This window comes from Alligator mississippiensis, chromosome 4 (assembly GCF_030867095.1).
Source record: "Alligator mississippiensis isolate rAllMis1 chromosome 4, rAllMis1, whole genome shotgun sequence".
Lineage (NCBI taxonomy): Eukaryota > Metazoa > Chordata > Crocodylia > Alligatoridae > Alligator > Alligator mississippiensis.
Genome location: NC_081827.1, coordinates 246,550,872 through 246,578,085, shown reverse-complemented (window position 1 = coordinate 246,578,085; position 27,214 = coordinate 246,550,872). Strand labels below are relative to the sequence as shown.

Sequence of the window (27,214 nt, the reverse complement as noted above, 5' to 3'; positions counted from 1 at the left end):
GTCCACTTCCTTCAGGAGAAATCCTTGGCTGAAAGGAACTGTGGCGATGCCTCCATTTTAGCAGCACGGACCTCTCCCTCCTTCCAGGCCCCTGTACCGTCAAAGGATGTCCATCTCCACCCCTTTTTTGTTCTTTAGTAGAGTCGCCATTCAGAAAGAAATCCCTCCCTCCCGTTTGTGGGCTCCACTGATGGATGTGATGAGACTTTTAAACAGCCTCCCCTTACTGTTCTGCACAATGGTCTCTGAAGTAGACGGTTCAAAAACCCTTCCAATGGACCAGCCCATATTCACTACAAAATCAATTTACCATGGCTGTAGTCTCCTTTATGCTTCTGCATCAAGCACAGAGATTTTATTCTCCTTCATTTTTTCTGCTCTGGGTTTCCTCTCCATTGTGCTTGTCTTTGAAGCTCACTGCTGTGTTGAGATGTTAAGGGTTCACCACTATACACACTTCCCCCCCTTTCTCCCTCCCTCGCCGCAACCCCCATCACAGAGGTAGACTGGATGGATCATGCACAGTCAATTGAGAGACTTTTGTGTGCCCGCATTAAAGTCCAGCTCTGAAAAGCTACCTCGCTATATGCTTCTCACCAAATTGTAATAATCAAAAGCACACAATCGGCTTCTGAAATCAAGGGTGGGGAGCTGTGAAGTCTTGATCCCGCTTTGGGCAGCATCAAGGAACATTTTCTTTCAGCGTCAGTTTGTTTGCTGAATTAGGCTTAAGGAAAAATGTCCAATTTGGATACAATTCTCTCAACAATTAGGGGTGAGATTTGGGAACCAACATCAGCACATCCTGCAGTATTAGAGAGACTAATGAAGAACTCAAGATGACATTTCCACTGTTCTGCGCCTTTTGTTTTTCTTCAGGGAAATCACATCTATTGCATCAGAGGGGCCTGATACGGCTGCAGATGACAAACGCTGCAATATATTCTCATTAAAATCGTATAAGAGGTTCAACACGGGCTTAGTCCTGTCTCACCTTTAAATAAGAGGCTGGCATGCAATTAAACAAATACATGTGCGTGTGATTCAGCTTACCCTAGCTGCATTCTTTTCTGGTTGTGCACTTGAAGCTGACTGTAGTGCAACCACAGGAATACGAATAAAAAGGGGAAATCTTTAATTAAGCAAAAAAAAATGTTTTATTGGAACCAAAGGAGAGGCTGGAGATTAATTAGGCAAGGGGACTTTTAGAACAGGCCAGAAAGACTGGGAAAGTTTTGTAGAGACAGGGTAAAAACACCAGAGATTCGGAGCAAACCTGGCTGCGGGCAGAAAGGCAAAGCCAGGCTCCCACGCATGGCCCTCTCCACTATTAAATCATGTTTCTTGAGACGGCGCCACAGGAGAAGAGGCAGGAAGGGCACAAAATGCACAGGTGCGAGTGGGCCCTCACTACTACCCGATTTGATTCAGTTTGCTCCTATCAACGTTCCACTTTCTTTCCAAGGGTGAAGTTATACGTTACACTTAGACCATACTAAAGGCACTTAAAATGTGAGTGCCTCCATGTTAAAGCTTGTTAACTCATGCCAAGTGCCCTCTGAGCATCTCAAAGTTATGCTACTTCAGGCGAGCATTAACTCCGAGCTGTGCTACCCAGCTCATGTTAGGGTAACTTCAGCCTGCTCCACAGAGATAAAAGAAGCGATTTGCAGTCCTCCAGCATCCCAGGATGCACCACTCAGCCTCCCTCCCCACCCCCTAGCAGGGATATAGCCCAGGTGTCCTGGCTCCAAGCCACAGCCACGCTCACAAGCCCTCTAGTGGCAAGTCAGAGCTGTGCAGGCAAGAAACGGTATTACCCCGTCTGTGCAATTGCTCATTAATGCACATGATGGCCAGGGAACAGAATGATGAAAGGCCTCTAGTCTCTTTCCAAGAGATTCCTATTATCTAATATTATTCTTCATTGTGGTAGAGCTTAGAGTCGATGGCTATATTTTGCAAAGCACTTTAAAGATGCTTTAAAACTTAAACAGTTCTTGCCCCAGAAAGCAGACATGCTAGGGGTGTGGAGAGCTGTAACAGTTATACCAGTACTGAAGGATACAACATAAGCTGTTCTGGTCTAACTGTTATAATTGCATGCTCCTAACTCTGTTTTATTCAGGGGGAGTTACAGGCCCCATGGATTGTTAAATGATTTAACAGCTGTATTGGAACAGTGGATGTGCGCTCCCAAGTACCCATTCCCACTCCCCCAAAAGTGACATCTGTCTGAGGCCTAAAGGATAAGGTGAGAGACAATGAGTCAATCCAGTAAATGAACAGACAGGTGAAAGGGAAGCCTCAGATGACTGTAATCGAGGCCACGACCAGACAGAAGAGTTCAGTCGCCATAGCCCTACCCAAGTGCCACCCAGATGGGATGGCAAGGTGTTGTGACGCTGAGCACAAAACCCCCAGAAAAGCAGACTGAAGCCACCAGTCACCTCCCGCAAATCACCGACAACCATCCATGCCACCCCGGTGTTTCCAATCTTGCCTAGACACCAATCCGCTGAATTAGTGGTACAAAACAAGCACATTTCTGCTAGCAAGTTTCTAAACCCCTGAACAGCGCAACCCCCTTTAGTATTTTCCTAATTTTGCTGCAGATACATGGTATTACAAATCTGCACTTCTCCAGCACCTCACTAAGAGCATCCAGCCCCTAATTGCAGCTTTCTGCCAAGATGAACACCCCACGTGGAGGCTAACCATGCCGGTCTGGCATATTTTTGTTAATCCAAGAGCATCCGGGATCTATTAGCACTGACATAATTCAATACCAAGTGACTGCAGTGCCAGCTGGGCTGACTTCCCTGGCACCTGCTCCTAACCTCTATACCCGACAATGCTGTTTAAGTCTTAAAACAATCAAGTTCTTGATGTACCCAAGAGCCCACAAACTCCTAAAGCTACCTCCATAAGATTCGGCAGAACTGGTACCAATGGCTTCTTCACGAATTGCTGAAAGGCATTAATGAAGTCCAGGATGACCGTGCCTGACCTTCTCAGATGCAGGTATTGCCCAAGCTGGGGTTTGAAGTTTTGTCACACCTATCTGCTTGTCAGTTTGCTCATCCTGCCAAAAAAACATTCAGCCCAGAGGGAGAGAAAGGCAAGGATCCTGCTTGGAAAGAGCCATGGGGTTTATACACAGAGACCTTTAAGGAAAGCGAGGCAATTTATGACTGCAATGTGGAGACACCAAGAGTTGAATCAAAAACAAGGCTGCTTCCTTAAGAAAAAGGGTCACCCACCCCTACCCCCTTTCCCTCCACCCGGCATTGCCAACACTTCTAGTGTCTTCATCAGAGTCTCCTTCCACCACTTGGGCAGTAGTAAAATGCTGTCTGCCAGGCTAGTGTCAGCAAGCCTCCTCCTCAGCTTCCCGTAGCAGGTGCTGTATCATCTCCTTCCGAGGGCTTCTCAGAACAGATGCCTTCAGCCGCCCTGCTTGGTCTGTCGCAGCTTGCCTTGCTGGTCTCCTGCTTTCCAACACCAGCCGTCAGCACCTGATGCTCTGCTCGTCTCTGCCAAGCTTCACCCCAACACGGAGCTGATTTGCTCTTTCTACAGCAAACGAGGCGCCGATCCAGGGTCTTGCGCGCCTTCCCTTCCAGCAACTCTCTCTCTCGCTTTCTGCTAGGACTGACCTCCCTTCCGAGTCCTGCGCTTGGTTTCTCTCCGCCACCTGTCTTCCCTCTCTCCCAAACCATTTCATTTAACCTCCAGACAAGGTCAAAGACTCCACTAGCAAGTGTTGGGAATATGCCTTATTTTTCAGATGCCGGGACAAAGACCGAGTCTCTATTGGTCTTACCGCAGTACATTACTCCTCTGTCCCTGCTCTGTCTGCCTCCTGTTGCAATGGCTCTCAATCTTTTCCTTGAAGGATGTTCCATATTTTGCTCTTTCATAAATAACAAGGAGCTGATCCAGCAGCAAAAGCTCCTTCATTTGTAACAATTATATTAGCTACAGACGCGTTGGCATTGTTTGCACCTTGATTTTATGTATGAGCATTCCTGTTAGCCCTACATATCAAAATCCCCCCTTGGACAGCAACAGTTCATCTGTCAATACTTCCAGGCTAGCTCAAGAGCTTCTTCATCATTCCTTTAGCAAAAATAAAACTAAAAATAAAGCTTTCATCTCTTCTCTCCGAAGACACCTGATCTAAATCATTCCTTTTCCTTTCCGCACAAAGAAACAAACAGTCCTCTCTCAATAACTCAGAATAATGGCATAGCCCCTCTCAAAAGTGACTGATTAATAATAACCCATAATATCAAGAGCAGGTCAGATTATTTTAAGCAAAAATATTGCTACTGAAAAATGGCTTTTATTTACAAACCTTTTTTTCTTTCAAACTCTTGACTTTTTTAAACATCGTTTTTGCAAAATGAATTGCAACTTTTTAATCTTTTTTTTTATTGAACTAGCGATGATGACAGTTATCAACATTTTTTATCACCGCCTTCCCCCCACCCCACACACACTTATTTTTTCCTTTTTTTTTTTTTTTTCCTATTAAGAAACCCCAAAAGGTGAAAGTAGACATGGGTCTATTCCAAACACTGGGAAATGTCAACATTTTTTACTCTGTTAAAAAAAATCAAAATAGCTCTAATAATAATCATTATATAAAATTATAGTTGAAAACAGGGATATGACATAACTTCGGGGTGTGCTGGTGAAGACAGTAGCTATAAAAGGTATTTATGGGTGTCTCTCATCAGATGCGGCCTGCTCTCCTACAGGCTGCACTTTAAATTCAGAGATCTCAAACCGCTTTGCCAAGATCAGTATCATTGCCCTGATTTTACAAGTAGGGAAGCCAAGACACAGAGGCTAAGTCCAGACAGTCAGAAAGTCCAAGGCTGAATCGATTCAGTCTTTGCAGGTTAGTTTAAGCTGCAGAGATTGAACCAATAAGCAAGTGAACAGACATTCACTTTTGATTCTGGAAACGCAGCCATGTGCCTGCAGTGGCCCAGGCCTGAACCCAGGGGGTGCTAGAGCACAGCTCCCAGTTCAGCTGGAGCAGACAGCTTGGGGCAGCTAGCTCATCCACCCTGGGCAGGGGGAGGTACAAAGCATCTTGGGATGCTGGGGGACTGGGAGTTAACTCGAATCTGGAGGCAGATGTACCGAGTATGCAGGGACCCGAGGACCCTGCCCCCCCTTGGGAAGACGGCTGTCACTTGAAACGCATAAAACCTTCTGCATGTCCATCATCTTAGGCCCCCTCCACCCCCACCAACAGTAAAAGTTGGAGCCCATGTCTGGAGGGGATCTGGGACAGCAATTCAGTAAACTGACTTAATCTAAATCAGTTAAATCTGATACTACATCCATCCAGGTTTATCTTAAACTAGGTTCTGCCATTTTGAAAGTGGTTTATATGCACTGAGCTTCTGTTGCATTACAGATTTGAACCCGTTTCCAATCGCTTACACTGGTTTGTGTGTTATTTCTGTCCCTAGCCAAAGAGGTAAAGTGACTTGCTTATGATCACCCAAAATCCCCCTGGTAGTAGAAACAGGAATAACGATGACATCTTCTGGGTCACAATGCACCAAACCGTGCTGGCAAGCCAAACGCATTGGGAAGGATCCAGTAGATACAAGATACTAGCATAATCGTTTGTGGATGCTATGTGCAAAGTAAAATGAAGGTCAGCACCGACCTAGACTCCTGGCAGCCACGGCGAACTTTTAGTATCGGGACCCCCCTTCGCCAGAGCTGATAATAACAAAAATAGGACAGTAGGAAAAAATATTGCCATTTTCGGGCCCTCTTTCTGTCCAGGCCCTGGGTGGCCACCTGGTTCTCCCATGCCCGTGTCCAGCCCTGATGAAGGTAATTATTATTTAACCTTTACACTGTATTTCAGTAGCACCTAGAAGTCAACTAGATCCGGGCCCAGCCAGGCTAGGCACTGTACAAATTTGCACCTAATGAAAACATCTGCCCCAGACAGCCCACGGTCTGAAAGACAATGCTCAACACAGAGATGAGGCAAAATACCGATACTATTGCAAGATCGGGGTGGAGGAGGCGAGATTACACCAGTGAACGGTCGTGCAAAAAATTTTAACCCATCAGGACCCATAATCACAATTCACTGGCTGCTCGATCCTTCCTAAGGAAAGACAAAAGTCTACACAGAGCTGTGGACGTCTGCTCCTTGGAAACCTTTGTCCTCGAGCAGAAAGCTGCTGTCCGAACGTGGCTTTTTGGATGGCTAGATTTGACAACCAAACTCGGCTGGCAGCACGAGCACCGAACGCTGCGGAGAGCCAAACCGAGGCCCCGGATTCACGCGGTGAGGCTTGAAGCAACACCTGCTACTCGGAAGATTAGTTTCCTCTCTTCTTGGCCTAGTTACAAGGGCATCTCCTTCCAATCAAGGTAGCTGAGCAGTGTTTAGTGCTAATCAAGTTGGGGCCTGATTACTCTTTTGTCCTCTTGACACCTGGCTTTGTTGGGGTTTTTTTCCTAGCCTGGGAAAATGAACCCAAGTTTAAACCAACGGCTTTGTCATCTTGGCAGAGGATTCAAGGTAGCCATGCCCTGGCATATCAGGCAGTGCTCGAGACACGGGGCGGGCAAACGGCTTCCCCTCCTGCTGCCCAAACTTTGCCTTTGCTGTACCAGCTATTCATCTGCCTCGGTGCCTCTGCTGCGTGGCTTTGGGTTGCAATAACCCCTTTAAAACTGGTCACTGCAAAGGCCACATCTAAAAGAAGCTGTAAAACACCCATCAGTTAAACAGCTACCAATAGGAACAGCACGATTATTTATTCTGGAGAAACTACGGGTGCCGATGTGAAACGTTTTTCCTATAAAATACTTAACTATACAATAAACTCTTTGTTTAAGAAGTTCAGTAGTTTGTTTTAAAGGAAACAGCCAAAATCATTTTTAGGCCAGTTGCGCAGAGGGAGACATCAATGACCAGGGCGTTTGTATACTCATTATAAATGAGTCCTTGCTCCCAAAATCCACTTTGATCATGCATGGAGCATGTATAGCCCACTAAACTTTCCTTCAAGTCATGCCTTGAGTTGCAAATGCAGATATCTGCCTCTGAAAAATATTACAGTGCAAGTCCTTAGGCCGAACACTGCACCGCCCCCCTTGTACGATGCCGTGCTCTGGACGGTTGGAGCAATGGCTTGCCCTTGCATAAAGATGCCCCACTGCGCTGTGTAGTTAAAAGGTCACAGTCGAAGCCCGTGGTAATGACAGAATGAAGCAAACGTGATCTTTTTTTTCCCTGCCCCACGTCAAGGGACTCGCAGCTAATTTCTGGCCACGTTACAGAAACAAACATTTCATCTCCTTTCACAGAGCGTCTCATTACGGAGTCCAAAAAAAAAAAAAAATGGGAAGAAAAAAAGCCAGCTACCTGTCTGTCTAGCTATAAAAACAACCCTGGGCTGGTCTGTCGATACGAGCCGCGATCTGAGACCAGCATAAATCAGGATGAACTTTGCGGAGGGCATGAATTGATGCCAGTATGAAGTGAGAGAGGAACCAGAGGCCAGTCCGCAGAGTGCTCCCGAGCATCCCGGGATCAGAGCGCCGGGAAGAGAGAGGGAAATGGGAAAATAAGCTAAACCAACAGGAAATAAGCGGCAGGATCTTTTGCAAAGAGAACAAACAGCAGCAACGGCGATTAGAAGAAATAAGCAGCATGCAGATTTTTTTTTTCTTTTTTTGCCTGTGAAAAGCATGTTTAATGGTCCTGGCTGGAACTTGAAAAGACTAAGCACATTAGTCTTCATTCCCCCACACATAAAATGCCTGACAGGGTTTTATCAAATAAAAAGCCAATATGCCACAGTTATCAGCAAGCAACTTCAGGAGCTAATTAAATCCTCAGTTTTTTGACTCCTGCTCTTAATGTTTGCTGACAAAGACCAAAGCCCTGGCAGTCCTTTCTCCATTTCCATGCCAAGGTGAGGGGCAGGAGGGGGGCAGAAAGGGGTCTGGGAGCAATCAGCAGCTCACAGGCATCACAGCAGCTCCGGTTTTCGCTGGTGGACGTCAAAGGCAGGATCCCCCCGTAGGAGTAAATGGACCACATCGACCTGCGCTGACCGCAGCGGAGCTGGCAGTAGGGGGGTGGCGTGAGCCCTGCAAGGTTACTGCCCGAGCCTCCGAGCCCTTCTTATTGCCGACTGCGGAGAGTAATGAGATTGCCATCAAATCGGACCACGCACCGCAGCACGGGCGAGGCCTTCAGTTCAGCAGAACATGGACGTGCAGGCCGAAGTTCATCCCCGTTCAGCACAACGCAAGTCCTGAGCTCCAGCGAGTCCCAAAAGGGGCTCGGCACCTCGACCGTTAACCCGGTGCATCAGAACATGGTAGAATAGGGTCTGACCCGAGGCCTCGCCCCCGCAGCAAGTGTGATGTTCAGTGATCACTCAGAGCCAAGCAGCCTGACCAGGGCTTGCACCTGGACTGATCAAAACCGTACAACAGGAGCCTCCACACAGCAACCCGCTCCACTGGCTCAAACCAGAGCCTCCCAAAAGACAGAGCTCCCCCCAGTATTTGGAGGATTATATCCTACGGCAGAGTCCAGACACCCAGTAGTGTCACCAGAAGGGGACGAGGGAGGCGCAGAATATATCCAAGCCATTTCCTCCCGCTTCCCCTGCTGTGTCGAAGGTCAAGAATCCAGCAGGCCTGGCACCCACTTGGAAGGGAAGCAGGGAAGACCAGACACTCATCATTTACCCCTACATTAACACCTGCCCATTTCCGAACCTGACCGTGCTCAGACGGAGGATTTGCTTCGGGCCTTGACTCCCGATAAAACAAAAAAGCTGAATATGCAAACAAACCTCGTCTGCTCCCAATACACCCGTCACGTAAGCCATTTATTATGGAACGGCTTCAGAACTGCGGGCCAAGCGTAAGGGATTTTAGATGTAGGTACAGAAGGTAATTTTCAAATAGATTTATATGTTAATCTGTTAATAAAAAATGTGTCGTTCTGATAAAATATGTGCCAGTCATAACAAAACTATGATCCCCACATTAAAGTTGGCTTCTGCGGCAGCATAGGGTTTTGATTTTGTCATTTAAAAAAATAAAATAAAATGAACTGGGTTCCTCTGAAAATTTAGAAATAAATGTTTTGCCTGTGTATTTTTATCACTTCATTCACTGTGGTGTCTCAAGATCTAAAACAGACAGGCTATAGTCAAGATAATTGCTGCCAACAGCTTCTCTTAAAAACTATTTTCTTTGGGGAAAAGTGAAAATTGCAGCTCCTTTAATGCTGCTGTGCTAGTAAATACGCTGCAGATATTCTCAGCCATCCCCAGATTTTTGACAAACACCCGGGCCTTGAGTTTTTTGACCAGGTAGAGGCAGAACAAGTCATTTCTGTGCCCCATGCAGCACAAGCGGTGGCCAGGCCACTGTTGGAGGTTAGGGTTGGCAAGCTGGTTAGTTGACTGGTCAGCTATTGTCAACTGACTGCATATTTTTTGACCGGTCAAAGATTATAGCAATTTTACAAAAAAACCCTTTTTTGTCATTTTCTTGATTTTTAATGGTTTTTGACACATTTCTTAATGGAAATTGTATGCTTTTTCTGTGTATTATTTGGACCTGTTGGCAATTTTTTACAATTTTTGACTGATCTTTGACCTGTCAATTGACTGAGCTTTATTGGACCGATCAAATATCCAACCTTAGTGGTGGCTGCCCCTCAAAATTGGTCCCCCTAGTTACAGTATGGAAGCAAATCTAAAGTGCACATCAAATTGCTGCAAAAGTTTGCTAATGGGGTGCTCAACTTCTAGTCGGCAGGCCAGATCCGACCCCTGGGGTCATGTCATCCAGCCCACAGGACTCCACATGGGTCCGCGGGGAGTGCCACAGGCCGTGGCCCTGCACACTAGATCAGGTGTGCAGGGAAGCACAGAGCCTGATCCTGGCACGTGGGACTTGGCAGGTGCAGCGCAGGGTCCTGTGGCCTGATCCCAGTGGCAATGGAGGTGGCAGGGGGTCCTGGCATGCGGGGGCTGGCCAAGGCTGCACAGGGTCCACTCCCGGCATGCAGGGTACTATCTGGCTTGTGGATCGGCCCTGGCTTCCCAAGGGCCCAAAAGGCTGAGTGCCACTGATGCAGACTGCTGTACCAGCAGCATGAATATGGAAGGATACCGATGCAAGCTGTTAGGATGCAGATCTTATATCCACGTGATACTGGAGTGCAGGGGTGGCCAACACGCGTGCCTCTAGTGGCATGGGAATTTGCCGTTTGCGGTGCACAGGTGTTGGATCTTCACTTGCTGTATAAAACTGTGGCGGTTGCAGGGCCACTGAGAGGTTAACCTGGCTTTTGGCAGTGACATCTCCGCTTGCTGCAGCATCCTCTGCCCTTGCAGGACAGCAGCAGGAGCCCCGCTACCTCCATCTAGCGGCCCAGGACACAAATCCTATCAGCTGGGACTCTAGAGGATGGGAATCAGAGCAGCACTCTGAGAGGAGGCCACATAACTGGTTGGTAACAGCCACCACTGCTGAAGTTAACCATCGACAATCGACTGTAAGTACAACAAAACCTTTCTGACTTTCCGGGGCCAAAGCTAAGGCAGTTTAGCTCATTTGCATCACTACAGGCTCCCCCAAACATACAAGGTAGAGTGCAGCAGCAAGTACACACTTCATGCAGCTCCTCCTCCCCTTTTACAGTGGCCAATAAGGATTGTTTGTCCATATGCTAAAACTTGCAACCATCCAGCTGAAGCTTGGGCCTGCATCAAGATTGCGTGAAATTGTGATTCTGCATGGTTTCGGTTTATAGGGAAACCTGGACCAGGGAATATTTTTGCAAACAACACCCAATCCTACCCCCTGCTCTCAAGGAGCTCGTATCCTGGGTGAGTTTGCGGCGCTCTCAAAGAGGTCATCAAGCCTCTTACTTGACCCACGAGGAAACTGCGGAAGAAGCTGAAGCAACTTGCCCAAAGATATTCTGTGTAAACTGAATCTGGGCTTTCTGTCTCCCGTTCCAGCATTTTATCCACAAGGCCAGGTTGTCCCACCAGGTTGGTTCACTACGACCGGGGACGAGGTCAAGCATCATTTGCAAATGTTCCAATAAGCACTGGTCCTTTGTGGAAACAGTTTCAAAGTCTTAATTTCAACACGGGTGATTAATAGAGGGACAATTTATACCGCAAACTACATTATTCAGGACCATCATTTGTTATTATCTTTATAGTGCTGGTTAATTGTGCAGAGAAACACTGGGAATCAGAGGCGGCGACCTCTGCTCAGGCTGAGTAATGCCTTTCTTCCTCCACTCCATTTGTAAGGTCATTTGTAAGTTTGGCGGTATCAGGCCCCGAACAAGCAAAACAGGATGTATTTAATCTTCGGTTTTGATTAAAGATCAGGAACCTAAAACCTGATTATTGTGTTGCGGGGCAAGATGTTCGGGACCGATAGTCAGGTTTTATTACCAGGGGCTGCGCTCCGTCAATAGGCACTATTGATTTACCACCGGTCGTGCCCCGGGTTTGAGAGCTCTCTGGGGATACGCGCAAGAGGAGCGTGACTCCAGGAGCAGCCGTGCCGTTTCAGAGCATGAACCGGGTAGCGTGGCTGTTTCTATTTGCTGGGTCAAAGCAGAAAAATGTAAGCCACGTAAAGTACATTCCCTTCTCGTTCTTCTTCAAAAAGTTAGCTTTACTCTCTCAAAGCCAAAGTCCATGGCATCAAGGGAAAGAGATGTCATGATTTTAAGAAGCTCTAGATCAGACCCTAAAGTGGGCCCTTATTCAGGGAAGTATGTGGTGAACGCACGTGTTAAAATGTCCTTGATTTCAGCTGGATTTAAATATGTGCGTGGAAGTCGGGATGTGGGCACGGATGCTAGAAGGACTACTCATGTCTGAAAGCTAGGCACCTGCCAACAGGTAAAAATCTTCGAAAGCACCTGCATGACTTAGGAGCATAAGTCCCCTTGACTTCCAACTTAAACCATTTAGGCACATTTGAAATGTTACTCTATAAGGTGCTTTGCTGAGCTCATGCCGTATTTAAACGGTGCTATCGGAACGGCCTGAACTCTTGCCTAAAGTCTGCTCCGCTTACTAAAAATTGAGCAGTATCTAATTCACCCCACTGATTACTCAAGAAGTACAGTGCTTTATAACTACAGACCTCAGAAGTGGGTCCCAACTCAAAAAAGAAAATGATTTTGATTCAGACTGCTGCTTATGACATCTAAAGAAGTATTGTAATCCTCCCATTTGTAAGATATTAAAGCTTCCAAATCTATCTGCCCGGCTAGACCTACAGTTTTATTTAACCACAGCATATTTGAATCATATATTTTTCAGATGCCGCTCCTTGAACAGAGCCCGTTTCTAGAAGGGGTACCTATTCTTAGATGTTTCTCCCGTGTAATGATGTCATCTATATGCATGACAGGCTCATACTCTGAAATGTTAGGAGAATTAAATTTGGTTGGGAATTTTCCAGCCAAATGATTTTTCATCATAAATGCCAGTTTATGCAAACCCAGCCCTTTCATGGATGCATGCTGATTTTGAGGAAAGTCGGCAGGGAAGGTTTCTCAGCTCCAAGAGGGAAATCCAGGTCTTTTGTGCATCTCCCAGCTTGTGTTGAGAAGCGGCTGACTTCACCTCTGCTTCTAATTTCACTCCTGGGGCCTTATGCAAAGACCCAGGGCTGCAATTTCTGAAGAGGCAAACTCAGCCAGGGACCATTTAAATCTGTTGATATCTAATAACTACTTCAGGCTGTGTGCTGATGAGGACGAGTCTTTCCTTTCTTTTTTTTTTTTTTTTTGTTTGCAACTGAAGATAGGCATATAAAAAAAATTCAGACAAAAAGCTGAAGCCTCCCCCCGAACTAAAAGTGAACTCGAGACAGCAGCGGTGCAGATGATAAAAACACTCATTCTGGAGAAGGGCTGGGGGGAGAGAGCTGAGAGCAAATGTGGAAAAGGGACAGTATCAAAGACTGTTTCCACGCTCGCCACAGTTTCCAGACCCCTCATCCCCCATAACTCTCTCGTGCCCACCTACCTGCACCCCTGCACCCAACCAGGACCCTTTCATCCATCTCCCCAAAGTCCACCCCCTACAATCTTAACCTCCTCGGAGGGTAAAGCTGATTTCTAAGCCATCCAGTGACTTGGCTCACAAAAACAAGGCCATCCATTTTCATTAGACGGGCAACAAATTTGCTCCGTTTCCTCTCTGATGCCCACTGCAAGGCTATAATGAAATACCTACAATGACATTGCAGCAAAATCCCTGAAACAAAATCCCAGAACTGAACCGAAAAAAATCTATTCCTTTGGTCAAAAGTCAAGTAGATACAATGGAAAGACTCCATTAATTCCCATCAGGACCTAACTGAAATCAGCCCCTCAGTGGTGAGGTGGAGAGAGAGAAACCTAAGACCCAGGCATCCTTCATGTTTCCAAACCATGGAGCTGTGGCAAGGTTAACACTGGCCCTGCAAAATGTTAACTACAGCATTAGGGCACTTTTAGGTTCAGGGACGTGTGAATTTGCTCCTAATGGAAGCAATGAATAAAGCAATGCACATGATGAATGACTTCATTGCCTGTGTCAGGGTAGGAAAAGGTTGTTTTCTGATTAAAGAAAAACCAATTGATTGAGGGGGAATACATCCACTTCTGTGGGTGCAGAAGGATGATACTTCACAGTCACCCTTTACCCAGACCCAGCTGTGGCCCTGGGGCAGGGGCGGACAAAATATGGCCCATGAGCTATATCTGGCCTGCCAACTGATCCTATCTGGCCCACTGGCCACCGCCAGGAGCCCGAGAGAGCACCATGCCCCACACCGCTCCGCTTTGCCGCAGCCAGCACCAGGCATACATCTTCCTGCCACCCGGCTTCCTGTTGGTGCGGTGGCCACACAGTCCTGGCACTGAGGTCACCAGCAGCCAGGCCCCCACAGCACGGTGCATGATGCAGCGCACCAAATAGCCATCCCGCTTGCCTGCCATGATGAGCTGCTGCTGCTGCAGCACCACTATGAGCTGAGTCCATGCTGGCCATGAGGGGCATTTGGCACATGGCAGTGGCCCCCAACTTGCCTTATGCAGCTCAGCAGCAGCAGGCAGGATGCCTCATTGCAGCAGACAGGATGACTATTTGGCATGCTGCTTCACACCTTGTCCCGTGCCAGCCCAGCTGCTGGCAGATGCAGTGCCAGGACTGCACAGCGCCAACAGGAAGCCAGGTGGGCGGGGAGGGTGGATGAAGGGGGCAAAGGAGTCTGAGCTCTGCATGGCTCAGCCCAACACATGGAGCATTAAAGGGTGCAGCCCTCCCTCCTCAGGCTCCTGTGGCCGGCAGGCTGGAGAGGATCAGTTGGCATCTCCCTGGCCACCCTCTGCCCTCCCCGCACCTCAACAGCTCACCAAAACTCATTCAGCATCCCTCCAGGCCAAATAATTGCACCCACTGCCCTAGGGCATGGCAGGTAGAAGAGGACAATGGTTGTAAACTTTGCCCAGGGCTTCTTGGTCAGAGGACGTGCGAGTCAACGTGTGCCTTTTGCCTGTCCTGGCTCTGTCTCCTCACCCCGTGTCCCCTGCCCTCTCTGCAAGTAGTGCTGCCCAGTTCTTGCCCTGCAACCACAGCCAAGTGAGGGGTTGGGGAAGAGGAGCTTGTATCAGCCCATCCCATGTGCATCTTCCAACTCCCTGAAGGTACCACTGGAGGCCTGGGTTGCACTGGGAGATGTGAATCAGACCTCCTGGATAGAAAAAAGAAGGCTCCAAAACCCGTCAATCGCTGGGCTGCGTATTCTGCTTCCAAGGAGCTGCTAACAGGTCAGTACAAAGGAGCTCCAGATCTGATTTCTTTTAAACCCTTTTTCGCCTCTCTCCTTCTATAGAACTGAACTGAAAATCCCCTTCATTTCCCCGCCTGGTTTTCTGATCCTTTCTTTCCCGTCATGCACAATGGAGGAGGTGGGGGGGGCGGGGGTTCCTCTCTGCAGCATCGTGCCCTTCACGGATGCAAGCCAAGCAGCTACTCAGGCAACCATTAGGTCTGGAAACAATCGCCTCCAACACGTGTGTCAACATAATTCCATGCTCTCATTGTCATGCAAAGAGGCTTGTAGAACAGGCCGGATACACCCAGAATGCAAGAACAAACTAAGCTCATTATGTTAACCAGGGATCCCACAGCATCCTACCGCTCCATGCCGTTCCAATTTTCCCTTGCAGTGTAGCAAGCTGGCCATTGCAGGGAAAATCTCTCCAGAACAGAGGACCTCCACGCAGCCCTGCCCTTCATTGATAGCCCCACTGCAGCAGGAAGATGCTCAGTGAGATGCTCCAAGTGGGGCTGCGCTGCAGAGCACCCTTGTACTCATAAGCACGGTGGCCCATTGCTCCTCTCTTTTGTCAGAGCTCTGCTTGGCACAAGCTACCTCCAGCTCTCGAAAGGGGAGTCGTGTCAAACCAGCCTCTATGGTCCTTACAGTTCCCACTGGCACTTGATAGACTACAAAAGGCAGATTCAATTCAGCTCGCAACTGCTAAACTTCTGTGCTGCCCTCCAGCCACCGCCCCACCTCCTGCAAATGTCAGAAGCCGCGCATGCAAGAAAAGGCACGGTGACGGGAACCGCGTAGGACAAGGTGCTTCATTTTGGATAGGGCTCTTTGCTAAGAGTGCTTCGGCTCGCCTCCATGCTGCGGGGAGCTCCAGTGAGGTCTGTAAGGCACCTCCAGGCATGGGCATGTAGTCAGAGGCAGGAACAGGCCCTGAGACTGGAAAACTCATAGGGCAGGGTGCCCCGAATTGTCAGTTCTGTTGTAACTAAAGAACACAGTAATAAAGACAAGAGGCTATCTTTGTTATTAACAGGTACGGCAAAAACTGGAGTATGACTCGTCACCGTGGTCTTTATCCCAAGGAGAACGCATACAAAACGCTTTGGCTAACCGGTCTTTTCTTAAAGCTTAACGATTCATTTCCAAATGCACATGCATAAATCACAATGAAATTCGCTCCTGATAATTAGTCATCTTAAAAGGCACTGGCCCGTGCCTTCCATAGTACCCATCAAACCAGCCAATGCTCACAAAGCCTTGGATACACATCAGCTTTTCTTGGCCCAACAAGACATAGAAAATCAACTTTTCCATTCTGCAAAATTACCTTCTATTTTGGCAACAAGTGCATATAAGAGCGCAAAGCAAAAAAATTGTTGATTGAGTATTTTTCTCCCTCCTAGTCATGTAATTCTCACACAGCAAGTCCTTGGAATTTTTGTACTATAATCTTTCTTCATTACAATATGTCAAAAAATCATTCTTTGCTGCGTCTCACTAGGCCAGGCAAAATATATCACAGAAAGTAGAAAATGGCTAACTGCTGGATAGTTAGTCCCTCCTGGATAGTTAGTTGTTCTAACCAGGGATCTTTCTTTTCTAATCACCACGGAAAACCATGGAAAAATGCAGAATTCATATTTTTCCATGACCTAACAAAAGCTTGGCAGTCTTCCGTGGCTAGCGGCACCGTTCTGCTCGCTCTTATTTTTGCCATAGTTATTGCAGCTTAGCCAATCAGCAATGGAGGGTGGGGGGTGGGGAGGCTGCTGATTGGCTGAGAGGCAAAAAACGCAGCAAAAATAAGAGAGAGCAGAAATAGTGCTGCTTGCTGCGGGACACGGCCAAGCTTTTGGTGGGTCACGGAAAAATACAGAATCTGCCTTCTTCCATGGTTTTGTGCTGAATGGAGCATGGCAAGGGTCGCAGAAAAATGTGGATTTTTGTGGGCTTTTAAATGGAGATTTTTCACCTTTTCCCCCCCCCCCCAAAAACTAAGATCCCTGGTTATTACCAGTCCTTTGGGAGTGACAGATTAACCAGATTCTCCCGTGCTCTGCTACTTTGGGGTGACTTCTGCACTCCAGCTTGAGGTTATTGGGGAAACTTGTAGCACTGGCTGCTTGCAAGCCCTTGCAGAGTAACGTGGACCGGCCTGCCCTCTGCCACTGGATGGTAGGTGACACACATGAGCAGCCAGCTCTGCCTTCCAACCACCGGCAAGTCCAATCTTGCTTTTTCGAGACACGTTCAGCAAAAATACAGTTCCTCAGCTTTCCAAGCCCACAGGGACCAACAAAAGCTGGGGATGGACAAGAATTGTAAAAGACTTCCCTACAAGCCTGCTGGCCTCTGCACTAATGGAAGCTGAGGATTTCTTTTTATTGTTTCATTTAAGCCTGTACCAGCTATCAGTCACACTACTTAAAGATGCCACATTTTTGGCACATGCCGCTGCCACCCAAACACTACAGAATGAAGAGCAGGGAAGCACTATCCAACCCAACTAGCATAGGAATGCCCTTCTCCGTCACATTATCTCCTCAGCGGGACTCAGCACACAGCCTCGTCTACGCTCTGAATATGACTATAGTCAGCATATTTATTGATAACCCAAACCAAGGGCTTCTGATAGCACATGTGCAAAACAAGGGAGTGAGCTTACCTGGATAAGAGAAATGTTGAGCAGACTAAGTCTGAAGAGGTAGTTCCTGTATAAACAACAAGAAGAAACAAAAATTGTTTAGTTACAGAAAACTTAAGAGGGGTAGTCAGATATTTAAGGCTAAAAGGTAAAGTTATGCATTGAGCTTTAACCTGGGGAAACAAGTGTCCCCCTCAGCAGGTGTATTTCTTTAACATGACTTAATTAACTTTTCCCCCCCCTTTTATTAATGAAACAATAATTAACAGTACTGGTGCAGAGCACCTCCACCTTCCTCTGGGCATGACAGTTGTCTATACTAGGCTGCCCCAGTACAACTATATCAGTTAAAAAGATTGACTTTTATTAGTAAATGTTTAGGATTGTGAATCCAAAAAAGCTGACAACCAACAACCAACACAGTTATATTGCACCCACAACCAACACAGTTATATTGGCATATAATGTTCATGTGGACCGGAGAACTTTGACAAGTGGCTTTACCTGGGAGCCAAAAGGCATATCCATCCTACAGACCTCTGCCTACAAAGAGATGTTGGTCAGGAACATGAAGGGCGCGTCTACACAAGATGCGTTAATGTGCATTAGCTTAAGTTAATGTGCATGAAGGGCAAGCATTTACATGTGCATACCCCTAATGCACATTATCTTAGGCTGGGCCAGCACCATGGTCAGCAGGAGTGTGGGGTGCTGGTCATCGCTGACAGGAACCGGGCCAGAACAGCAGGGCACTGGGCATTGCTGTCAGGGGCTGGAGTATCCCTGGCACGGGGAGGCAGGGTGGGCAAGGAGGGTACCGCCGTGTGCTGCCCCTGTGCTGGGCATGTAGCTCCTGGGCAAGGAAGGGGCTGGCCAGGGATCAGAGTTTCCCAGATGGCTGCCAGGTGTTGGCAGCTGGCTCTGGCTTCAACATGTGACAGGAGACTGCAGCCAGTAGGCACAGGGGCACATGGCAAGGCTGCAGGGACTTGGGACTAACTTTAGTGCAAAGTCCCTGTGCGTGTAGATACCTGCCAAAAATTCCTTAATGCCCATTAGCTTAATGCGCATTAAATTTAGTTGCACTTAAATGCACGTGTAAATGCGCCCAAAGAGGCTGACCTTTGCCCAACATAACTGGGCTAGCAGAAGCCCCTAGAGTAGACCAGAGGTCCACCTTTTCCTGAAATACTCTTTTGAAATGGGATATGGGTGGTTTTTGAAAGTGTTGCAGCCAGTCTGTAGCACACATTGTCCACATGGAAGAAGTTATTCTGACTTTCACATGCAAGATCTTGTTGTCCCCAGGGAAGTGAAGGGGTGTCAGGAAGGAAGCTCCTCTTCCTTGCAATCATCTCCCCCTCTGTAAATCATGCGAGGCACAAGCAACCAGCGTGACACCCTTTGAATGGGAGTTAGCTGCACTTACTCCGTCTCGGCCCGTTCCCCAGTGCTAGTCATTTCTAAAGACTTGATCAAGTTTGCCCATTCTTGTATCCTTCCCGATAGATTTTGCTCAAATTCCACATGCAGTTTTAAGGGCTTAAACACCTGGCAGGTTTTATATGCGAGCAAATATATCCCCTGCTTCAGGGAACCTTGCAAGTTGAAACACACGGGGCCAGACCTGCAGCCGGCCTGCTGAAGTCAATGGCTCTACCTTGCTCTACAGCAGCCTCGAGTGTGGTGCAGGGTGTGATCACTCACCACAGACGGAGTAACTTAAAGATTCTGAAATGACCTCCTGATCAGTCCACAACCGAATTTATACTACAACTTTTTCCATGCATGTCCTTACAAAATGCATCCCAGGTATCTTTCCATGTTGGCAATTAAGATCATTTCTCCAGCAGTTCCTTTATAGGCTGAGAAATATCCCTCTCTCCCTGACAGCTGCATTATCTCTCAAGTAATTTGCTTTTTAAACTCTTTCTCCTCCTCTATAGACTTCCGCAAATATGATGCCCCACTATAAGCAATGGGGCATATTAAGATTACGTGCAGCAAGAACATCCCTCAGACGAGCAGCAGAGTTTGCTTCAGCAGCACTGGCGCCTTGCACAGAAATTATACTGCGGCTCCAGTACATAAGGCCTCGTGAAATAATCCCGCTCCTGGAGGAGTACATCGGAAGGCCTCAAGTCTTACAATACCCCAAGGAGGGAGGTCTCGTAACAACTGACTCGGAGTTGCTATCCTGTTGTTAAGCATGCTATTTAAATGCATTGATTTTGGAAGTCTTATAACAGATTCCAGCTCCTTGTTTTAGTCTCATAAAACGCTGGACAGTTTGACTGAGTAATAAACTTTTAATATTAGATTTGTTTCCCCCTGATAGTGCAGCAGAGCAGATGCAACCAAAACCTCTTAAAGAAAGAGGCACCATTCAAAGGGCAAAGTTTCCCCTGCACTCAACCAAAACAGCTGCGGGAAGAGATGGGAGTCCATTTAAATGAAGGCAAGCTCAGGGTGCAGACAGATGACAGATTAACACCAGTATAATTTACACTGGTTTTGTATGATGATGTAAGTAATGCTGGTGACCAAAGTAGACAGACAACCAGCTGTCCTGAGATAACACCAACTGAAGGCTGCTATTGCAGCTTGTCTCCATAGCTCGCCCAGGATGAAATGGTCTAGAGCTGAGGACACATTACATGCACGTTAGTATAAACTCTACCACTGCATAGTTACCTCTCGCTATCCAAGGTATAACTTCACACCAGAGTAGTGCCTTTCACTGGTGCTGGGCTGAATGCGGTGCGTCCGCTCCATTTCTACACCAGCATCAAAATCAACCCTGCTGTGACCAGGGCACAAATCTGCGCTCTCCCGTTTGCACTCGTGCCCACATGGTGCATGCACAAAGAAGGCTAAGAGAGGGAGACGTTCACAGTCTTAAATTTGTTAAAGGTTACTGCAAAGTGATATAATATAAACTGCTTCCGTCCAGTGAGGGAGTACAGAAGTACTCTGCAATTGGAGGTTTAGGTTAGACATTAGGAGACTTTTTCCACCTGGAAGGACAGTTAAACCCTAAAGTAAATTACCTAGGGAGGATGAGCAGTCTCCATTGCTGGAGATTTGAAGAGCAGGTTAGAGAAGCATCTGTCAGAAATGGTTTTGCTCTAGTTGATCCTGCCTTGGGGCAAGGGGTGACCAGATGACCTTCATGAGGTCCCTTCCAGCCTTATTTCCTATGAGTTAAGTGTGAAGGGTAGTCAGGTAGCAGGTACCACGGGTAGAGCCGTTATCACAATGATCTTCCCAAATCTCCAGAGAACGTCTCTGCCCTGCAAATGCAACCCTCTGGGACCGTCGCCAGGGAGTTCGATGTTTGTCATCTACCCATGGGGAAAAAAAACGGCTCCATTTACAAGCACAGAGATTTCTTTTCTTTCCTCCTCCTCAGCAAAAGGGTTGTCCCTTCTCACCTCCCCATCAGACAGAGGAGCTCTGGCAGCTGGATTATGCCTTCACAGAAACACCTCTGTGCTCCTTTAGCATGCAGTACATAAGCAGTGCTGCCAGCAAAGCAGGGGCCAGGCTAGACCCCAGCTCCTTTTCGGGTACCACTGCTGGCCTGGCAGAAGTGAAAAAGCAGGAACGATGCTCTTTGAAAAGTCAGCGAACGAAACTCTGCGAGAAGAACAGCTGAGTACATCGGTCCTGTTTTCACATGGCTCCTTTCAGGAGCAATGCAATTAAGGGCTTGAACAAGCCCGTCACTTCAACATGCATGCCAATACCTCGGGTTGCCCCACTGACATCAGTGGCCCGTGCACGTAGTCTAAGTTACGTGCCACCTCAAATCTAGTGAGTGGAGTTTAAGTTAAAGGAAAATATTTGCACGCAGGGTCCGTATGTGAAGTCACAGGGAGTTTGAGCCCCACTCACCTATGCCCCTCCTCACTTTTATTTCCTCAATAAACTTCAGTCAATTCCTTTCTATAAACTATGAATAAAAGGAAACACACCTGGGGTAGACCAAATCTGGCAAAAAATAGCTAATTATCAGATGCAACTAAATTCTCCTTTGCAGCATCTCTATCGTGTAGCTCCAGAATAAGCAACCGTGTACATCGTTTTAAAGGGGTATGACCGTATTCTGCCGCACTTCCCATCCTGACCTGTCACATCCACGCAGTTGCTGTATCCTGGTGAACCCGTTGTCATTGTTTTACTCCAGAGCTGGCTGCGTTTCAGTGGTGCGTGGATGGAAGATTATACTCGGCAAGTGCTTTTGAGATGAATGGCACCGCGTCTATTCTAAGTGTTAATTATTATTGCTAAACCTGACTATGCACAGAGGTCAGCGCACTTCTAAAAATTCCCTGGCTGTTAATTATTTGTCTTACAATAGCACGGTGAAGTCTCACCTGAGACTGAGGTCCTCTTGTGAATGCCTCTGAGTAAGAGCCAAACCTTGCCTTGCAAAGGAGCTTACAGGTCAAACCTTGAGGGGTTCTTCATCCTTTTTAGACTTAAGGCCCCTTCATAACTATTACATTTAGCGGCACCGTCTGTGGATGTGGGCAAAAGTACCCCTCTCTTTCTCCATGCAAGGAAGATACCCCCCGCTCCAGCCTTTGCCCTGACAAATGAAGCCCGAGGGTACCCCTCATCCAGTGGCACTTCTTGTATCCTGCCTGCAGTGTCATTCCCATTTCACAGATGGGGAACTACACAAAGAGAGGTGTCCAAGGCCATACAGGAAGTCAGTGGCAGAACCAGGTACTGAACCCTGATTTCCTCCTTCCCCAGTTTGGCTCTCTGAGTAGCCTCTCCAGGGCTCCAGCTCAGGACAGTGAAAGCTTAAGTTTAACCACATGCTTTTAAGGGAATTCAGGCACATGTTCAGTCCTATCCCAACCTGTGGCCTACACCCTGTTTTATTTGCAGGTGTTTCGGTACAAAGCCTGCGAATACATAGCATGTAGTAACTGGCTGCATAATTCATATTTGGCTGGCTTGAAAACTGACAGTGCCTGGCACCACCCAGGGTAAGCACCGGGGCATAAAGGGAGCTGTGTAAAGGCCCCTTAAGAAAGGGGCAAAAACCACTTAATTCTTGCAAATAACATTCCAGCATCAAATCTGCTTATGAACCAGCCGCTCCCTGCGGCCAAGCACACCTTGGCTGAACTCTGTAACATGCTGCCCACGCTCACTCCCAAACCGCCTGGCTTCAGACTCGTTTTATGGTGAAGGCAAGTGTGTCATTTCCTATGTCACTGAGCTACAGGGCTGCAAGGCAAACCGGGCATTGCTAATGGGAAACCACTTAACATGATCTAGAATAAAAGCAGAGATCTCCTCTAAGGGGCTTATAGGAATTTCACAATGTACTTCTGGCAAACAGATTTGTACTGTGCTCTCTGCAAAGCCCTCTTTTCAGGGGCTTATGCTATGTGTCAGCACTCTGCTTGCTGATGACAAGAAAACTTCCTTCTCATTAAAAGAAATCCTCATCCTGAGCTTGGGGGATGAGCCGGGCAACAAGTTAGTGCCGTGGTGTACGCTGGAGCATAATGAATAGTGTATCAGCTACTCTAAGTGTACACGCTTACCGGTGGCAAGTACAAAAAAGTTCACATCTCTTTCATCCCAAGGTAAGCTGCCTTGCATGCATCGAGACATCAGAGGCAGGGGTGTGCATTTAGACCAGTTCTCAGCCTTTTTAGACTCAAAGCATCCCTCAGAAAATAATAACTCTTACTTTTCGCACGTTCTATTGTTCACTCGTTTCACTCCATTTTTGACTATGGAAAGATAATACAGCTATTTTTCTATTGCAAAGATCTTAAAAAGACCACGGCAGGTCAGGATGCTTTTAACACTATGGATTCCTTATCTGAAATCAGGGTTTCACTTGTGAATCATGTTTGCACACCTAACCATGCAAACGGCAACTCACAACACCCCTGAAAGGACCTCCAGGCACCCTTAGGGTGCCACACCACTCTGGTTGAGAATCATGGATTCAGGCGGTTATCTTGGAGTTTGGGCTTTGTTTCTGCCCATATTTATCCAAGCCTGCCTCTCTCTCTACGCCCAAACAAGCCAGCTCAGCTGTGCTTCAGAACAATCTCTGCTGAATAACTCAAAGCCACAAGATCTTCCAAGGCTGGTGGCTACCAGGACTCTCACAGGCAAATAATAATGTTTGTAAACTTTAAAAATGATGGTTGGGGGCATTCATTCATTAGGAACCAACCGTGACGGATCTGCATAGCGGGTGCAGCTGCGAGGAGAAGCTAGAGACCGTAAGTCTATTAGTGCTGCTTTGGGAAGGTATTTTCTGTTTGTACAGCACCGAGCACAACCGGGGTCCTGGTCCCTGGTGGAGGGTCCTAGCTGCTACTGCAATGCCAACTTAACAGCAATGTTAATTAAGGGAGCTGGGGACAGTGGGCTAGGCAAGAACAAGACACAGGCTTACACACAGGACAAATCCTAATCCCTTTTCTTGGCATCCTCCAAGAAGCCACACGGCTGGGATTGAGCACTGGGCCGGGAGCCAGGAATTCCTGACTTCTCTTCCCACTGCTGCAGTGAGAGCCTGAGCGAGTACTTTGTACTTGGACAGCCATTGCGAGTGTAGCTCAGCCAAGCTCCGCGACCCCCTGGAAGTTGGTAAGGATCAGCCCCCGCTTCTACAGAGCTTACGCAAGCTCCCCAAGAGCGAGCCAGGGACGGACTCCAGGCCCCAGGTCTCCCGATGGCCAAACCCATTCTTGTCAGGCCTGCAGACTTGGATCCAGGGTGCTGACCTACACAGCCATCTATTCCCACTTGCCAACCCACTGCTCTTTCCAAGGCTTTCTTAAGCCTTCAGCAGTGCCCAAAACACTGCCCATGCCTGGATACCTGTGTGGCTAGCTCCTATCACTCGATCCTCCTCCTATATAAGATTAGGAACAGGAAAGATCTGGGTAACAGGGCTAAGACAGCACCTCCGGTAACTCTGCCTGCTTCCTGACCTCCTGGTTTCCCGACTCAGCTGGCTGGTGGATTTTGCTCTCCTTTGAGTCCCCTGGCCCCCTCACACAGACTTCACGTATCCCTTGACCCCCTGGGTTCCTCATTTGGATTGCCCTAAAATCGGGTTGCCTTCCCTGACTCTGCTTTGTGTCCACATACAAATATTACATATTAGGAAAAAACTTTCTCATTAGCATAGCATTAGGAGGTGGTGGAAGCTCCATCCTTGGGGGGTTTTAAGACCTGGCTCTACAAAGCCGTGGCTGGGATGATGTAGTTGGGGCTGGTCCTGTTTGGAGCAGGGGGTTGGACTAGATGTGACCTCCTGAGGTCCCTTCCCACCCTCATTTCTATGTTTCCATGATACAGTAACTTGGATCCCCAGTTGGCCCCCAGGCCTGCCTGCCCACATCCCAGCATTGACATCACTGATCTAAAATTGTCAAACACACAGCCTGTGGGTCGGATCCAGCTTACTGGCCTGGGTCACCCAGCCCGCAGACTTTTGCCCTGGCTCTGAGCGTGGTGATGGGGCTTCCTGCACATCCTCAGGGACAGCAGCACCAAGCAGCACCGCAGACAGGAGCTTTGCCACCGTGAGCAGAGCCAGGGCAAAAGACTTGGCTCAGTGGGCTCTGACCGCAGGGCTGCTAGGGCCGCCTGTGCCCCAGCTGTCTGCCCGCAGGAGCCAGGCTTTGCTCATGGTACTGCTTGGGCTGTCTGCACCCCAGTTCTCCATGGGACGTGGGCTGTTGCCATACATGTGCATGTGCACGCACTATATTCGAAACCCCTACTCTCCATTAAAGACTGTGCCCCTGCTGAAGTCACGAAGCAGACTTTTAAGATCATTGCCCAGGCCTTTGGGCCTGCCAAGAGACCTCTGGTACACAAGAGTGATTCCCGGCTTCCTCCTCAGACAGGGCTGATTTCGTGCCCTCCATCAAGCCACGCAACCAACCTTCCACAAATGCTGTTCTACCAATTCATATACAAGGCCCAGCATACAGATACCAAGGAAAAGTTTTTCATAGGTTTCATAGACATTAGGGCTGGAAGAGACCTCGGAAGATCATCGGGTCCAGCCCCCTGCGCAAGGGGCATGAAGTCAGCAGGGGCCACAGGATCCCAGCAAGACAAGCATCCAGAGTTGGTCTTCCTTCACTTTGCTTGCAACCTGCAGCCTTCATTGGCCAGTCAATTTGTTTCAATTGAAGTTAAAAAAAAATCAAAAAACCAGGCCTGGCACATCATTCGTTCTTAAAAATCAATAGCATCTCAGCAGAGAACTGAACTAAATGGCACACAATAATATGATGCAGTTACTGTATGAGCAATTGCTTTTCCCAAAGCAACAGCTCGCTGCGATGCGTCTGGCTACAGCCGAGGCTTCTTAAACGGGACACTCTTGTAGGCAGCGTATCGTGCCGACGAAATAGCTTCCATATCAAGAACGAAGCCCACCGAGCAGTGCAGGGCTGTGCATTCGTGGCGGTGGGGTACGCTGCAGTAGTGATGAGACTGCAACTCGGGTTCCTCCGGGCCCTGGAGCAGCCACTGGATCCTCATATAAGGCTCCAGTCCTATATGAGAGGCTAGACAGGGACAGCACCTAGACAGGTGTGCTCAACACCACACTGTTCTTCTGGATCCAAAGGCAAAGGTAAGCAGTGACAAGCAAAGGGATCACAGTATCTTAGAAGTCATCATACTACAGGCTAAGCCATTCCGAAATCCTGGATGTTCACGTTTGGGAAGAGTATGGAGGGAATACAATTTGGGACGAGTTGGCAGGAAAACTCCATAACTGTGTCTCTTTATTTTATTTTATTTTTTGCTCTGATTAAGAAAGTTTCTCTCAACCTTTTTAGACTTGAGGCACCCCTGGACAGACTCAAGGCACCCCTCAGAAAATGCCAGCTCTTCCTTTTCAGACTTTTTTTGACAACAGAAAATTAATAGAGTGTTTTTTTCTGTTGCAAAGAAATCAGGGGACAAAACACCATTATGGATTTCTGTTTGACATCACTGGGTTTATCTCATGAATCGTGTTTGCAAACCTAACAGCGCTAACATTGTGTAGCCCCTTCTGGCACCCTGGAAAGGATCGCAAGGCACCCCGAGGTGCTGTGGCACCCTGGTTGAGACTACTGGGTTAGGAGGTTATCCCATCCTACCTTCTCTCTCCCAGTGCAGGGCTCTTCCCTCCACTATTCAGCCATTATAGCCATCTCAAGACTGAAAATATATGAAAATATGCCTAAGAAGACTACCCCACACCCAAATCCATCCCAGCGCAGGCAGGCTCCCAACAGGCCGCCGACCCTTCCTGCATCCCACTACTTCTGCTGCCCAGGCCACCTTGAGTAATTCGTCTCAGACCTTTACATCACTCAGATATTTTACAGCTGGATGTGGAAGTGCATTGCACGCTACTTTAGGTGAACCTGGATGTATCCAACCGCCCTATTGCTTTCGTTAAAACTAGGGTGTTTCTAGCTGCACAAGGCCCAGCTACTCGGCATCCACTGGTGCAGAAGGGGGTACACTGGAAGCAACCCCTAGAGCTCTTGGGGAGGGAAAAAACCCCCATTGTGACCTTCATTTGCTTATATCCAATTGTCCAGAACATCATCGTTTAACTTGATGTTCCTCTGCGCGCTACTAGAAGCGAGCGAGTCTCTCATG

At 47.8% G+C, this 27,214-nt stretch overlaps 1 protein-coding gene across 5 annotated transcripts in view; it reads right to left on the bottom strand.

Moving 5' to 3' along the window:
• The window catches only part of SEMA5B (semaphorin 5B), a 336,437-nt gene that overhangs the window by 116,149 nt on the left and 193,074 nt on the right, over window positions 1–27,214 (bottom strand). For all 5 annotated transcript variants that reach the window (XM_059727480.1, XM_019480389.2, XM_019480390.2 and 2 more), the window contains exon 5: window positions 17,564–17,609. In XM_059727480.1, coding sequence (XP_059583463.1) covers window positions 17,564–17,609 — 46 coding nt within the window. The remainder of the gene's footprint in view (window positions 1–17,563; window positions 17,610–27,214) is intronic.